Below are 17,285 nucleotides of genomic sequence, written 5' to 3' on the forward strand. Positions count from 1 at the left end.
AACTAATGAATCAAGTCAGAAGTTGGCACATCAGACTCCATACTATCTTGCTTTTTGCAGCCAGTGGAGCTGCACCCTGCTGGCCATTAGAAAGAATACATGTTTAAGACACTTCTGCATTGGCTTCACTGGCAGGAAGTCTGAAACAGAAATGGCATTAAGAATACGGTCAATTTTCAGAATAAAACACCCTGCGTAGGCTCCCGATCGTAGAAACAGACAAAAAGGAAACAATGTAACTACGTACCCTACTTAGCCATTGTGGACACGTATAACAAAATCTGAACAAGTTAACAAAATGTTATTATTTTTCATTGATAGGCTGTTTGTCTTTGGCTCCAACTCATCAAACTGTAAAAGTGAAGATGTCCAATACTCCGCCTAGTCTCAAATAAATAAACTACTTTCTCCTTTTCTCTCAAAGAAAACTAAGACTATTCTTTCATTCACTTACTGATCACAGAATAAGGCTTATTATGCACACAAGAGCTATTTGTTTCAGCAGGCTGCTCTACACAGAGGGCTGAGATGGCCTTCAGAACTCTTGGAAAGAGTAGATGACTGCAGTTATGTCAAAAAAATTAGTTCATGAAATGAATCACTGAAGCGGATCGTCAAAATAAAAGGTCGAGGTTGTGTTAAATGTTATATTGTTAGAAATCTTTCAAACCCTCTCTGTGAGCAACGTGCTGTAAGAATGGCGTGCTGCAGTTGCTTCAAATCACATGAACATCACAAACAATTGTAAAGTTTTTGCTATTTATTATAGCCATATGTTGCCATGGTGAAATAAATAATGAATGCATTTAAATCATTACATCAAACATGTCATACACAAAATGTGAAGTAATTAACACCATAGTTGAAAAATAAAAATAAGTATAACTAAAGTAGATAGAACTTTTTGTTAAATAAGACTCATTCAAACAAACTTCTTCTACATTCTGCCATGCTAATGTCTTTAAACACACAGTAAGTCTATGTACAATCATTCAGTTAAAAGTGCAATAAAAAGTCAAAAATGCATGTGAACAGATGCAGTGTATTATATTCCAAACTACACAAACTTTGCAGGTGTGTCACATATAGATATGATCCTTTTAGTGTGATATCATTAACTACAGTGGCTAACAAGTTAGTATCTCAGTGATGTCATGACTAGCTCTCTGTCAAAATTAGCATAGACATAAAGCATATAAGTAGACATGTTATCAACTAATCTGATCCATAAAGCTCTTTTCCACTGCTGGAACGTAACATAATGACATGTAAAAACCCATTATATACTACCTGCCCAGGACCAAACAACAGACAATTAGCTGGTTAACATAGTGGAACATTTAGCAGCTAAAGAGTCAGATATTTTTTCTCAGGAATTGGTATGAGACCAAAAACAGAGCTAAAACAGAGATTTTAAAAGAATATCGGAGCTATATTTGTCAAGTGGACGCAAACACCACTTCAGATGAATGCTAATGTTGCTACATAACTGCTAAATATATATATAAGTCACTCTTTGCTAACATATTCATCACAACAACCTTACAAGGTGATAATATGAACAATAAAATAAATAATTATTACTGCTTTAATTAAATACAATGGAAACACAACCTAGTACCAAAACCTCACTAGGGTCTTAGTGTTCACATTATCAGAAGCCTCTGGTTAATAGGTTGCTGCAGTGGAACAGGGGTAGGTACCAGATGTGCTCAGCCTGCTGGATCTGCTTTGGGGCCGGCAATTACAGGTGATGTAACACAGTATCACATGATAATACTAAGTAAGGAATTTTTACATTCAAAAAATATAAATAAATAATGCATCATAACACATATGAGTGAGCCATCTTGTTTCCTTTTCATCTTTGATTGTGTGTTCGAACCCACTGTGCCAGGCTGCCAGGCCGAGAAGATCTGCTACCCACAATGGCAGTACCACATTCAGTTCCAGAAGTAGGAAAACCTCACACACACGGTTGCATTTATAATAAGGCAAATTGCTAAAAATCATACGTCATGTGGTACACTCCATTTGTCTACACTGTAAAAAATGTCATGGTAAAAACTTGGGAGCTGTGGTTGTCAGAACTTTAGAACATTTCTACTATTACATAAAAGGATATTAGTACTGTTGATTTTACGGATAAAGTTGTTTTTCTTTCCATATTTTACTGTATGAATTCAAGTTTTTACCATGAAAAGAATGGTAATATATAAAAATACCATATAAATTCTGTATAAAAAAACATGATATGGTTTTTGTGCACTTTACAATCTGTAATATAAACTATTTAATTCCATATAAATTCCTTTAAATAGAATATAAATAAAGGTTTTACCATGACATGACAGTGTTTTACTGTTGCAGAAACTGTGTTTCTTAACGAAAGTTAGAGTTGGAGTTTACGGTCTTTTACTGTGGTGGTTTGACAGTTTTTCCACCGTAAAATCTACAGATATGTTTTACAGTGTAGACAACGATGGTAAACAATGTAATGTAGTTGTTTGTTTAACATTTACCAGCCTTTACAAACACCATTTCCCACAAGCCCAACACTATCATGGTCAGAATGGACTTATCAACTTTTCTTGTCTAGACATGGCTGTCACAGTAGTGCGCACATTTAAAGATAAAAACACTCGAAAGATGACAGTAGAAAAGAGTTTGTATGGACGAATGGATAAGGGAGAACAACACGCAATATAATTATATTAATTACACATGTAATGACACTTTGTTCCAGAAATACAGATGGAAGAAAGGCTAAGTCAGAGATTCCACTGAGTTCCAAAGGCTAGTGTGACAGTGGCTAGCCCAGACTCCAGGAGCTGACAACCTCCAATATGGCTGCCAATTGGGGGCACGTGGCAAATCTTTGCTTGTCTCCAAATCTGTTTGTGATGTCTGACTACTGTGATCCCTACTTAGCAGAGAATTTCTTTGCAGCATTAGAGTTTCAAACCCGCTGGGTCCAATCCAGTAACTATAAATATTCAGCTTTTCATGAGGTGAAAGGTCATGATTCAAAGCTCATCACTCTTTGAAGGGGACTCCTAGAGGCTGATAGGGGTCTGCTAGTTGCGTTCTGTTTGTTCGTCTTCCGGCGTGATGATGAAACTTCGCTTTTCTGTCGACGTGAAGATTGTGTTTTCTTTCTATAAGCCTCCCTCTTTGGACTGTCGGGAGGCCCCAGGTGCTCCAGAAGTCTCTTATGAAGTACTGCTTGGAACTGCTGTGCCTGCAAGACAAAGATAACAATAAGGAGTTGATTCAGGGACATGTAGCTTGGCTGAAGCAGGTAACCTTGGCCCTGTGCGGGGGCTGCACTGATCAGCTAGGATTTATCATGGATATCAACTTTATTGTGGTGTACTTTTGGTTTTGCTTCAGGTATTGAAGTAACTATTCTCACATTTTGAATAGTTTCCACCTCATATATTTGTGTGTCGTACTGTGTGCCAATTCCTCTGATGAGAGACTGAATTCATATCTACTCTTAGTATAGTAGTAATTATTTTAGTGGAATCAAGCTCTGGTCATGTGATAACAGGTGGTTGTAATTTATCGCAGTGGTAGTCCTTGGGAGGGTGTGTGTGTGTGTGTGTGTGTGTGTGTAAAAACAAGTAATTTAACCAATATAACTCCAGACTTGGTTCAAGCATGGTTTTTGACACTGTATGTGAATGGCCTGCTTGTAGAGTACTAGTACTAGAAACTGCAGGGTTCAACATCAATAGGTTTTCTTCCATCAGAAGTCCATTAGGCTGAAGTCAATCTTTCATTGCCCCTATACAAAGTGTTTTATTTTTCAATTGAGCCAAGTTCAGTCCCTGTTGAGGACCATGAGATGCATTTGACGGCCTGAGCTTACCGTGGCTAGCTGTGTGGTGATATGAGATGCTGTGGTGGTGGCTGGGTAAGCTGTGGTGTGCTCCTGGCTCTTTGGTTTAGCGCAATACATCTCCAGGTGCTGAAGCTCACAGCCTGATGGCCGACAGCACTGGTCCACTATCCCCTTCCCTCTGGGCCGAGCACCGTAACCGGACCATGTACCTTTACCTGCAGAGAGAGTAATGTCAAACATGAGATTCTTGTCTTTCTTTTGAGCCTCAATACCTTCCTTACTTTATGTCTTATGTCCTCAGGAGGTCACTGAAGTCAAAACTTGCATGACTAGCAACAGATAAATAAAATCTCTTTATATTTAGCATACACTGGAAGAGTGAAGTTTATCCTGAAAGTGGTGCTAGAGGAGTCAGAAACATCAAAAGGGTACATTCAGTGTGCTCCTCTGGGGAGCATGAATGTGCACATGTGCGCATTTACAACAAGATACTACATTGTCATGGTCTAGGGGAAGATGTATTCCTGACGGTGGCAGGAAAGGACAGTTCAAACTCTTTTGGGAATATAAAAAAGACAATCATGTCAAACTGGCTGGTAGTTGACAAGATATCTCCCTCTGGCTGCAAGTGTCAGGCAGACAAACATTGCCATTGTTAGATGCCATATGTGAAATCCTGTTTGAATATGTTCATGCTTTGGGGTGGTGGCTTGAAGATAGTTGTTTGTTGAGTCTCATTCCCAGCATTGATAGTTGACGATCTGGGAATGACACTCAAGAATCAACTATCTTTCTAGGCTCTGATTGGCTGTTTTTGTTTGGGCATGGTGCATTCTTGCAAACGCTATTAGGAGCACTAGGAGGAGCCAGAGGAGCCTATCTAATGCACTACTGTTTAGAAACTAGATATAGTGAAAGTTTCAGCAAATATCACAAATGTATTTTTATAAAAGTTACCTACTGCAGCTTTAAGGTTGTATTTTGCTCAGTGAAATTAAAGTCACTGTGCCTTCTGAATGGTTTCTGTTATTCTGGCTCTCTGCTGTTTCTCCCCCTCTGCACCTTTCTTTGTTTTTTAGTGTGAAAGCTGTGCTGGTCTCAGATAACAAGTGTTTTAACAATAAAGCTATCACACACTGAGACACAGTGTCCCGGTGAGCGAGTACACTGCCATTTTGGTGGATTGCCATCACTCTGATAGCAGATGGAGAAGGTGGCCTTGGCCAGAGCAGGGGAAAGGTAACCAAGTGAAAGGGCCTGTGGGTAATTCTCTGTGTGCAGTGTCTAACGCTAATAACCTTTTTAAATTAAATGCTGCCTTGTGGCATTAAGTTAACACATGCTGTGCCAGTCAGCTCATGTATAAGTCACTAATGAACCACTATTTTATAAAACAGTGGAATTACATGTTGCTCGAAAAAGATCAATCACAAGATATTATATTACATTAAAAGTTGAGTCTGTCCCATTCGCTGCTGAGATGTACACTACAGAAGAGTAGTGTTGTGGCTAGTCATCATGTAAATAAATGAATAGGACGTGTTTTATTGTTGTGGAGCTGATAACTTGCTCAAAGTTACTGCACTATTTTAATGTGGACATGATGACCATGACCATATCTGTGTTATGCATCCCTGCTAGTGTTAACACACAGGGTAGAATAACCTTGATAGCATTTGGTCCTATCAGCTTTTTTTATGTAATAAACTCTGCATCAGAAAAAATATAATCAATCTGCTTTTCTGTCATAACAAGATCTATCCAATCCATAAACTATACCAGCTTATCCTTTAGAGGGTCGCAGGTGGATAGAGCTGATCCCAGCTGACAGTGGGCGAGAGGCGGGGTGCACCCTAGACAGGTCATCAATCAATGATAGGGCTGACACTAGAGACCAATAATCATTCATGCTCACATTCACATATACAGGCAACTTACCTAACCCACAGGAGCACTCAGAGAAACCCAACGCAGGCACAGGGAGAACATGCAAGCTCCACACAGAAAGGCCCTAGCCTATTTTAAAACATTTTTTGGAGGTTGCACATGCAGAGGGACGAGGCCCAGATAAAATGAAGTTTGTTCGAAGTGTGTATCACAAATAATTCAAAATCTATCAACTAAAATAGGAGAGGCTTTCTTGGCCATTTTGCATGCACTTTTAAGATGGCCCCTAACTTAAGCGTGTCATTGTGCAAGCCTCAAGGTTCAATACTGGATCCAAGTGTGTTCATAATATGAAGCTTTAAACCTTAAATTTTGGCCTTGAAAATAAGATGTGGCATTGAAACACTTATTGGAACAAAACATTTTAATTGAATTAACTATAAAACTTATTATATCACTGCATTTCAATGTTTTTTCAATGACAATCTTCAAACGGCTGATAAAGGAAGAGACATTCTCTACTTAGTATGCATATTACATAGGGTTAGGAAACCACGGTGGAGTCAGAATAAAAAAAATCCTGTTACTGAAAAAAGACAGACATGAAACACATCAAAATGCAATAAATATAAAAAGAAGCTATTTTTTAATGTCTGTGTTTTATTTTTCTGTGGAACTTTTGTGTCAATAAAACTTTTTGTGTTTCAATCCCGGCGCTTTTCAGTTTAGGTTTTGTTTTCAATGCCAAATTTTACTTTTAATGCCAAACTTTAAAGACATCATCTTGGCTCCATATTATGAACACATTATCTGTTTATATTGAAAGAATGTATTTGCATTCACTTGCTTTCCATTTTCCAGAGGATGAATCCCAATGATTTCCTGAACTTTCCATAGGCCACAGCTTCCGTTTGTATACAAGAAAATTCTATACCTCATATGAAGCTTCTTAGGTGACATTTATGCAAAAGTGAAGAGCACATAACATGAATATAGACTTACCTAAATAGATTCCACGATCCCCACACACAAATATGAGGTCACTGAGGAGATCGGATCCACAGCGGAGTCTGGCTGCTTCTGAGGAGAGCGGCCAGCCTGTCAGACACAGGACCGTGTAGAACATGCACATCCGAACACATAACACCTAAGGAGGAGGTGAAAAACTCTTAATACACAACTTTAACACAAAGCCTGTAACATACAGAAGGGCTTTCTGTCCAAGCAAAACACAATTTAATTAATGTACTCAGAGGGCCCTGGTGGGGTTTAAGGGGACAACTCAGAATGACTTTACTCTAGCAATTTCTTCACCCGCAGATGAAGATAGAGACAATTTGATTGAGCCTGTAACTCAAAACTCCTACAGTCAATATTATATGTCAACTTACTGTACACTGGCCAAAGTTATATTAGAAGGCTTTTGTTCAGTAAGCAGGCATGCCAGCCAGGGACCTTGCTACACTTAGGTCATATACACATTAAATGCATTAAAATAAAATTCTCTGTCATATTTAAGCTGCAGTAGGTAACTTTTATGAAAAATTACTTTGTTAAATTTGATGAAATTTCACTATATCCTGACAGTAGTACATTAGACAGATAATCTGTGAAAAAACGCTTCCTCTGGCTCGTTCTAGGTCTCTTAACGGCATTTGCAAGAATCCACTGGGCCTGAATGAAAACAACAGAGCAGAGGAAGATAGTTGATTGTTCAGTCTCATTCCCAGATCATCAAATATCGATCCTGGGAATGAGACTTAACAATCATTGATCTTCAACCACCAACTCAAAGCACCTTTCCATCTTTCTTGGCTCTGATTGGTTGTTTTCGTTCAGGTCCGGTGAATTCTTGCAATACCAATAGGAGCACTAGAGTCAAATTTTTCATTTGAGGTGTGAGGTTGCACTGGAGGACTTTGACCTTGGGTATTTCCTGACTTTAGGCCTGCTCTTTAGAACTGGAATGATGATCAATGCTATCTTTTTTGATTTTGAAGTTTCAGAATGTGTGCACTATAAATATGTATTCTTTGATTTCTTATTTCATTATATTGTGTCAGAGAAGATATACAGTACAGTAAATGTGCAGTATATGTACATAAAATGTAGATAGTGCTGCAACTAGCTCTAGCTAACTAGCTTTTTGGATCAGCCAATGCAATAAAAATTTTGTTGATGTGAAATATGACAAGCGAGCAACTCATCAAGAGTTCGTCCACTGAGAAGGACAGTGAGATATGCTTGAAAGAAAAACAAGACCTTGACATTCAATGTTTTTTCTTTGGTCAATATAGAAATTTTAAACTTTAAATTTGCTGCCCTAATTCATTTTCTACATAATCTATTAATACAGCATTTACAACATATTAGTCTTATAAATCTCCCACTGTCCCATCATTATATCAAGTAACCCATGAGGACTTTGAACTCAGCTCACACCGGGTTATAAATTGCCCATCAGCAGTTCCCAAAGCTAAAGTCATGTCCTTAAACTGCTTGTTTTGTCTGAGAAACAGTTAAAATCCCAAATGTTCGTTTTATGGCTCCATAATTTCTTAATAATTTCCTAGAAAGTTTCCTGGACAGAACTCTTATTTGGGGCTGATTATATATAAAACAAAGTTCTGAGGCAGTTCTCTGTGGTTACAAGCATTTTTTTGAAAGAAGGAATCACACTCTTTGAATCTTAGTATCCATTCATTACTATTTTTCATTAGGATCTTATGTCTCCATATACAGTATGTTGAATTGTATGTTTCTCTGTAGACAAATTTCTCATTTGTGCACATTAAGTTTACCTGCTGTGCATTAAAAGTACTTAAAATAAGTATACCACTTCAGTTTTTTCTCCACATTCCCTATTATTAGAACCAAATGACCAAATGAAACGGAGAACCTTACAATCACTTCCTTTCTAGGGATTAACAGAAAACGATTCAACCAATAAAACATAACATTACTAGAGAGGACACAGAGAAGAGCAGAAACCAACTGGTTCTATGTTGACAATGAACAAATCATTTCAATTCTACGATGAGAAGTATTTCCCTGCACAACTCAACGGAGTGACAACAGGTCTTACCTTCAGTGTCTGTGCTCTGGCAGAGGGGCAGCATGAGGAGTGCATCCTGTCTGTGTGGACCAACTTCAGGAGATCTGCAGTCTTATAGCTGGACGGCAGGAGGGGAGGTTTCCTCCCTCCACCCCTCGCACTGCTTCCCACTCAAATCTCATCCGGAACTCATATCAGGCGATTTAACATACTGTCACTGGGACAAACTTGTACCTACCATGTGTGTAACAGGATATTTATCACAGTCACAAACATGATATCCATATTTGAAGGCTGGAAGCAACTTTACGCCAGTTTATATGGTCCATTCAAAAACACCTAAAGTCCGGTAACTAAAGCTCCCTTTATGACAGTTTTTGTTGGTGGTGTCAGTGTGGATTTTAATATTTGAGATTAAAAATTATTACTAAAGATTATTTAAGAAGAAAAGATTGACAGAAATGGGGTGGACAAAATAACAGAAACACCTCTAAGGTGAAGACCCACTGAACACTGTACAACGCTGTGAATAGTGTACAGTGGAAACACGACCAAAAACAGAAAACTCAACCACATACTTAAAGCTCCCCTCCAGACATAATTAAGACATATATTCAAATGGTCTGCTTGGAACAATAATGTGTGCCTGATTTCCACATTAAAATCCTTAAAAATCAATCTCCTCCTTCTATCCCAGTGAAAATTCCAGAATCTATGAATATGCAAATGTTGTTAAGTTTAGGGCTTTATTTGTTGTTTGGCTGCAAACAACAAAGATAATATAAAAATGTATAGAAACTGCTGTTTGCATTTTATATAGTATAGTATAGTATAGTATAGTATAGTATGATATAGTAGTGGGAATTCAAGGAGTCAGTTTGTACTGTATGGTCATTTCTTGTGTGACAGCAGATGCTGTCAGCTGCTGATGCTTTCAGATGTTGTGTTATTGGTCCAGGGTAAGTGCTGGATGTTAGCTGGGCAACTTGTCGTTGTGTTTACAGCTGTTCTGCTGCAGGTATTCAAAGCTGCTGATTTGGCAGCAGGAGAAGTAGAGCAGCCTTGACAGGGACGTAGGGGGTAAAAATTTAAAAAAAAGTTATTCTTATAAAAGTTACCTACTGTAGCTTCAATGGAAATGAGCAAATGATTTATACAATTGTTTTTTTTTTTACTGCCATTGCTTAATTGTCCTACACCATCACCTTCAGTAACTTTATGAGCAACAAAAGATAACTACACATTGTGTGTGCGGTTGTGTGCATCACTTTTTAGTTCCCCCTCTACACCATTTTTTAAATTCATTGCTGTTGTGTGCTTTCTGTATTTAGTTGTGTTTTCTTCATTTAAATCTTCAGTTCTTCAAAAAAATGCCTGTAATCTCTGTAGTGACTAAAACTATCAAAGATAATGTGGTGCATCAGGAAGTTAAATATCTATCAGCTGTGGGTGAATGTGTGAGGAGGTCATTATTGTGCCTCTGTGATTCTTGTTCCAAGGTTACAGATACAAACTAAAAAGAGTGGAGGGACTTGGAACAAAGTCACATATTGTAGAATGTTTATTATGCTTATTTGTTTGCTAATGAGCAAGTAGCACACTGGTGTTGATTTGGAAAATATTGAGTTTTAGTGGTCATGTGATTGTATATGAAGTCAAAGCAAAAATGCTTCTAGAATTGTGCTAACTCATTGGTGAAAATTACAAACTTGGTTTCAGGCCTCTGGATAAATTTGTGGAGCAACAGTGTATTTACTTTGTAATCAGTTTTCCTTCCCTCATTCAGGCTCATTGAAATAGATCCTGCAGAAGAAGTGTGATGCTGTTGCATGCTCCAGATCAGCTACCAAATGCAGTGTTTGCAGTGTTGGGCAGTAACTCATTGTTAGTAATAATAAAAAAAAAATTACTTTCCTAACCCCCACCAACAAAAAAATGAGTAACAACATTACTTTTGTTATCACCTACTGATTTGAAATCCAACAATCCAATCACATCCTTGGATTCATTTTTGTAACTGTGGAGGAAACTAACTTGGAAGACGGAAACATTCAGCAGCTGGAAATATTCCATTACTTTGATTTTAACAAACAAAACTGGATTTTAATCGTTTTAAGTCTGAATTTAGGGTAGAAAGGACACAATAACACATTTTCACACAATGTGTGTGTAGAGCTGCAACAATTACTTGGTTGATGTGTGTTGTCATCAATCATCAATGCTGTCAACTATTGAATTAATTGAGTCATTTTTTAAGAAATGGGTTGTGGAGAAAACAAGACATTTTCTGGACCAAACAAATTATTTATTAATTGATGACAGATAAATCAATAATTAAAATAAATGTTAGTTGCAGGCCTACATGTGAGCAGCAGGTGGATGCAGATGATCAGTGACATAATGTGAACTGCTCCTTTAAATGAGAACAAACTCACAACGCTGTCCACTCACTCTTTTCTTTATTGCTGACAGAGATATCTGCAGTAACAGAAATATAGCCTATGAAATATCATTTGTAAAAGTCAATGGCGTCCCACAACAAAGCAGAGTAATGTTACACTAATCCTTCTAAAACTAAAACGTTCCCAATAGGTCGACAATTTCTCAACATAGTCAGATAATAGTAAAGCCCCGAAAATAATCATTTGATGTGCCCAGCTTATAAAGGAAAAGATCACACACAGTCAAAGCCTTTAGTGACTCACGAGGGAGCTGTGTGAAGTTTGATAAATTTGAGCCGGCATTTGAAAATAAAAACAATCTGATGAGACCTCTGGCCTGCTGCAGGTTACATTAGCTGCTAATAGCACGCTACTAATGCAGCCGAGTCTCCGACGCCAGGTTCTGTCAAGTGTGACGTGTGTGGAATAAAGCCAGATGACGATATCCTTTGTTCTGCAGCAGTCAGGGTGCAACTATTTTTCTATTTTGCTATTCTTAGAGCCTCAACAGCCGCGAGGCCTTGTGTAAAGTGTGCTGTTGGTGGCCCTAGCGTCTTAGTCTCCATTAGTCTCAGTCTGTCATTTCTGCACTGACTGCACTGAGTTCCCTCAGCAGTTTGAGGATGTGACCCTAATTTTAAAAGGGAGTTTATTTCATGGGGAACGGAAGCCTCGTCACTGCCGTCCACTGTGACTGAGCCGTAACTATGACGAGTGCAGGTTGCTGAGAGCTGCTTCACTCTGTCTGAGTTTGGCCTTCATTCGAGCGATCATCTCCTCCTGCGCCAGCTCCTCAAAGTCGTGCTGCAGTGAAGTGGAAGCTGCACCCTGGGACTCTCTCCTGGTCCAGCTCTGGCCACTACTTTGCTCTACAATGCTGTCAGGTTCCCCACAGTCAGCTTTTAGATTGCCGTCTACATTTTGATTGGCGCTCTCTTCATCGCCCAGGTCCTGTATCTCACCGCCGTCGTCGGCCACCTTCCCCTGCTCCGCCTGGGGCTGAAACCAAGCTGGCTCCGAGGCTGTGGCTTCCGCTGCAGTCTTGGATGAGGGTACGTCCCTTCCCTTGTGCGTAACATGCTTTCTGTTTTCACTCTGTGTTACTTTAGGGGTGGTGTGTTTCTTCTTGGGATTTAGCAGCTCCTGAACGACAAACAAAGTAGTGTTACATAAGGCTCATGTTCATTTGTTGGGATTCATAGTAATGGTACATGATCCACACTGGCATATCTCAAACTGCATTGCATGGTGCCACTGCGGGGGTAGGGGTGGGGTTGGGGGGGTGACTGGGGAAAAGATTTGGAGTGAAACTATGTTTTATAGGATTTAAGTAGGGAAAATAAATGGGTTTGCTGTTGATGCTATTGTGCTGCGCTTTCTTTCACTAGAATTCAACTCGGATCCTTTTGTATTAGTTGCTTCCCCTATCCTTGGTTATGATCGATGTGGTCAAATGTAAGGACTTTGTCATTTATGACAGTAAATAAAGAGGGTTTGGACTACAGTTGAATGTCAACTGATAATTTATCCGCTGTAATTTAATTATCCTGATCATTTATAATAATATTAATATCCCATTAGCGAAGATCATTTATCTGTATTGTGCATCCCTATACAATTCCATCAGTCCATGCACATTGCACAGTCTCTCCAGGAAGTTGCGATCCCAACAATTAAAGTAAATTCAGTCAATCCTGCATGGCCTTGCAAATCAATCACTGTAGTTTCCTGTTCAATCATATGTAACCAAACTTACACACTTCCTTGTCTAGTTGTGAAGATACGTACCATGCAGACGTGTGCCACATGAACGTCTCACATTTACCCTCCAAAAACAGTGACATTTGATTCCCACTGGAACAAGTTGCCTATTTTTGCAAATTTCAAAACATTGCAACATACATTGACATTTTTTTAAAAAAACCTGCTGTTAAAACAGTAATTTTAACTATCACAAAATAGCCTGCGAAATACTGGAGGGGCTGATTACAATCTAATATACAGGCCTATCTTAGCCAGTAACATGTCTTAGATGGAATTTTCATTAAGTAATGAAACAGAAAAATACATGGGTTTATGCTTTCAGATGGGGAGTGGTATTAAAGGGAGCGCGGGGGAGAGTGTGTCAGAAGGAACGTTATTCAAACTGCCTGTCTGTAGTATGGCTCAAACCACTGCTTCTATCATCGTATGATAGATATTATATATATATATATATATATATATATATATATATATATATATATATATATATATATATATATATATGATATATCAAACGTCAGCTAAGATGCACATTTTAAAGCTGGCAATCAATTGACATGTATGTTTGTTTTTTTGTTCTTTTGTGTTCATTTTTGTGATTTGTTAAAACATTTTGGAACTATATTAAAGTAAAATGATTTACAAATAAAGTTGTCATTATTATTATTATTATTATTATTATTATTGTTAAACTCACCTGATCTGTGGTGGAGTCTGTTTTTGTAAGAACCACCTTTGGCTGTTTTGGGGAGGTTTGGGGCAAAGGGATACGCAGTCTCTTCCTTTGTAACTGTTTGTTTGCGGGTTGAAGAGAAGCCTGGGGGGACTGGTGCTGCAGGAGGATACACAGGTCACACATAAATGTTACTGCACACAAAATCTTTCTGAAAAAGGAACAGCAAAACATCTAAGCTGTATATCTGGTTGTTAGGTTTTTAACAAACATACTGACAATTTAGCTATTATTAGAGCTATTATTGACCCAGGGGTGGTGTCTGGGCCCACACCTAAAAATCCTCCCACAACAGCAGAACTGACTGATTCTCTGAAGACCGAAATGGAGTGCAATCAGGTTCCTCTGGCTCCTCCTAGTGCTCCTAATGCTATTTGTAGGAATCTACCAGGCCTACATGAAAACAACCAAGGTCCGGTTGATTCTTGAAAATACCATAAGGAGCACTAGAACCAGGATATAGGGAAGGTTTCATCAAATATAACAAAAATGTATTTTTATCAAAGTTACCTACTGCAGCTTTAATAGTCAGGGGGTCACCAGAAACATTAGGATTCACCCTGCAAGTGAACATCTACTGCTATTTTTGATACCACTACAAGAAGTCCAGGGTCTCTAACCAGGTGCTGTATAGCCACCCGAGTTGTGTAGCTATAATAATGACATATTATTATTGTCAGCTGCTCCACTGCCTCAGTCCAGACTGAAATATCTCTGCTAACTAAGATAGTAAAGACTGCTAAACATCAACATGTTAACAGTGTAATTGTGAGCATTTTAGCTCGCTGACAAAGCACCAGTGTGCCCAGCCTCTCTGAGCTGCTAGTCTGGCTGTACACTTGTAATCTTGTTTCAAGGCTAAAGTCATACTTGTCAAGTGACCCGCCATGGTCCTTTGCAGTTGTACTGGTTTGTTGCTTTAACTTGAATGTAATCACCAACTAAAATGTCATGTTACCTTCGTCTGGCTTTTAGCTGACACGTCTGATGTTGAGGGAAAGGAGGACTTTGAAGCTGGCTGTGGTTCACGTGTCTCTCGTCGACTCCGGCTGTGATTGGGCTTCCTGATGGACAGGTAAATGCGTCCGTGGTAGATGACAACAGCAGCATTTTGGTAGGTCAGGGGAACTGAGCCCGGAGACAGGTGGGAGAGGGGAGATGTGTTTGCAGCGACCTTTTTCCCAGGCATGGTGTCCTTCAATACCTTGTAAGCTGCGTGGTTGGAGGCGACAAAAGACATCCGGAAGGGACCTGGTGCAGCTCGAAACTCTTTTGCCATCAGCGAGGACACATTTTCTATCACACTGTTTCTTGCGTGGGAAGGTTTCTGGCCTTTCTTCCGTAGGACCGCTGGACAAATCCATATGCCCTCTGGAGACTCTGTGAGCGTCCTGCAGCCCTCTGCGTCAGACAGGGGGAGGCCCATTCGTCTGAGCACTGAGTTTGGTAAACTCCACAGACAAATGCTTTTCACTTCAGCCTCCACTGGGATGTAGATTTCCAGACTTTCAAAGAGTTCCATGCTGTGTATTTCCCTGTGAATGCATTGAGAGTTTATCAGTTAAGGCACATGCTCCATTACAGGTAGTTTTATAAACACTGATTTTTATAGATAACGCCTAGTAACCTCAACAGTTCCCATTATTTGCTCCATGCTCAGTACAGGTGTTCTGAAATTAAATTTGGAGATGGGAACCATAATTACTTATACTCATATACTACATTAGCTGGCTAAACACAACAGTTGTTGCAATTATTAGTTTACAAGTTATGATTATTCTTTACTTTTCATTTTATTATTTTGACTGTTTTGTCTTTTTCATTTGTGTAATTGTTAAAAAATAGAAGAAGATAGTACTGTGATCTTAAGCTGATAACAGGCACTGAGTGGTTCCTTTGTAACTGAAGCCAGCTGCTACAGAGTAGTGCTGGGTGGTTGGACACACCTGAGCAGACTGAAGGACCAGTGTGAGGGGTTCAGTGGCACCTAGCAGTAAAGTTGCAGACTGCAACCAACTGAACACAGCTCAGTGTATCGGAGAGACTACGATGGGGGCACAAAGGGAAGGACCCTATCTACCGCCAGTGTTTGGTTTGTCCATTCTGGGCTACTGTGGAAACATGGCGGTTCAACATGGCGGCCTTTGGGGAAGACGACCTGCTCCCTCAGTAGCTAAAAACAGCTCATTCTAAGGAAACAAAAGCACAATGGTTCTTATTTTCAGGCGATTATACACTTTCTGAAAACATACATATATTATATTGTGACAATAGCCCTCCTAAATGTTACACACTGGGCCTTTAACTGTGAGATAGCTATTATTTCCCTATAGAGCTTTTTCCACAGCAGCCATTTTGACACGAACTAGTGTACTACTAGGGGTAACTAGGGTAAACACATGTGTTACCAATGATACTAAGATTCGATTAACCGGAAAGGCTCTGCTACATTAAACGGAAGTGAGCCTTAATACTTACCATTTGTCACGCGTTTCCCCTACAATTTTATGTCAAAATGTCTGCTGTGAAAAGGGTGTATTTCTAACAAAACATTGTCCGTTGTGAGAAAGCTTATGAAACACATCAGTCGGTAAACTCCTAACGGAAGAGTGTCTCATTTAGGCAGTCCTACCCATGACACTAAAGCTCAACTCCTACGTTAATGTTTCTATATAGAAAATAATGCAGCTGAAGCCAGCCCTTTCTTTCTTTACCTCCATTGCTTTTGAACAGACACCATTTTGCTTAATGTCAATGCATTTAGTCCATAAAGCAACACTAAAGATAGGGCGCCTGATGTGCCTCGTCATCTTCGTCTGTTATATGTTTGACGAAAGAGCTCGTGAACAGCTATGTCGCGTGCGATGCGCAGAAACGACACGCGCTACAATCAAAGCACACGAGCCTACGAGCTCTACCGATTTACGTTAGAGGATTAGTCCGGCGATGCCAACTAGCCACCTAAAGTTAGCAACGACACGGAAAATTGAGGTTGCTGGTTCCATAATAACAAATGTTATCGTCACCGACGAACTACATGATGTCAAACAGTCGTCCCAAACAATAGCAGTCATACTTTGATCAGAAAGGCCATATGTTGCTGCTCATACCTTGATGAAACATCCGCCAGCTTTAAAGATCCCCACTGTTCAGTTGCAGTTTCATTTCATTGCAAAGCAAACAGTGCTTCCGGGCCATGCTCTTCAGAATAAGAGCGTTAAAAATGTACATTGTACAGTTATGTCATAGTCACCCTTGTTCTTTATCTTCAAAGTGTCACTACTTGTGCATTATTTTAACCTCAAAATGTTGTACAGTAGATGACTGACTTTAATGGCATGCGCTCTTTTTTTCCTTAACCACCACAGATTATTTATTAATGTTATGTCAGGCTCAGGTCAGGAGGTGTATAATGGCGCATAAAGGCTGTTCATTCACAATGTAACTACACCCTTCTGCTAGCTCCCTCCACTAGACACCTCTGACTGCTGCTTGCAGCCACAGTAGATAACAAGGGAAGTATAGCATAAAGCTTTTATTATTTTCTGGATTATTTAG

General features: G+C 39.3%; 2 protein-coding genes across 3 annotated transcripts; both read right to left on the minus strand.

Annotated features, from left to right (window-relative positions):
- Positions 1–3,017: 3,017 nt before the first annotated feature.
- On the minus strand, positions 3,018–8,873 carry igf3 (insulin-like growth factor 3). The gene is made up of 4 exons (XM_051426464.1): positions 8,820–8,873; positions 6,737–6,881; positions 3,875–4,062; positions 3,018–3,241 (listed from the first exon to the last, which is right to left on the minus strand). Exons 1-4 carry the CDS (start codon positions 8,862–8,864, stop codon positions 3,020–3,022), a joined length of 600 nt encoding a protein of 199 aa, XP_051282424.1. The 5' UTR covers positions 8,865–8,873; the 3' UTR covers positions 3,018–3,019.
- A 2,358-nt stretch (positions 8,874–11,231) lies between these two features.
- Positions 11,232–16,937, minus strand: si:dkeyp-110g5.4 (uncharacterized protein LOC561637 homolog). Of its 2 annotated transcripts, XM_051426398.1 has the most exons (5): positions 16,838–16,929; positions 15,674–15,916; positions 14,686–15,262; positions 13,692–13,826; positions 11,232–12,373 (listed from the first exon to the last, which is right to left on the minus strand). In XM_051426398.1, the coding sequence occupies exons 3-5, from the start codon at positions 15,247–15,249 to the stop codon at positions 11,936–11,938; spliced, it is 1,137 nt and encodes a 378-aa protein (XP_051282358.1). In that variant the 5' UTR covers positions 15,250–15,262; positions 15,674–15,916; positions 16,838–16,929; the 3' UTR covers positions 11,232–11,935. The 2 variants fall into 2 exon arrangements, with proteins under 2 accessions (XP_051282358.1, XP_051282357.1); XM_051426397.1 differs by lacking the exon at positions 15,674–15,916 and having other exon boundaries at positions 16,838–16,937.
- Between the last annotated feature and the right edge of the window lie 348 nt (positions 16,938–17,285).

The sequence above is a fragment of the Dicentrarchus labrax genome, unplaced genomic scaffold (genome assembly GCF_905237075.1).
Source record: "Dicentrarchus labrax unplaced genomic scaffold, dlabrax2021, whole genome shotgun sequence".
Lineage (NCBI taxonomy): Eukaryota > Metazoa > Chordata > Actinopteri > Moronidae > Dicentrarchus > Dicentrarchus labrax.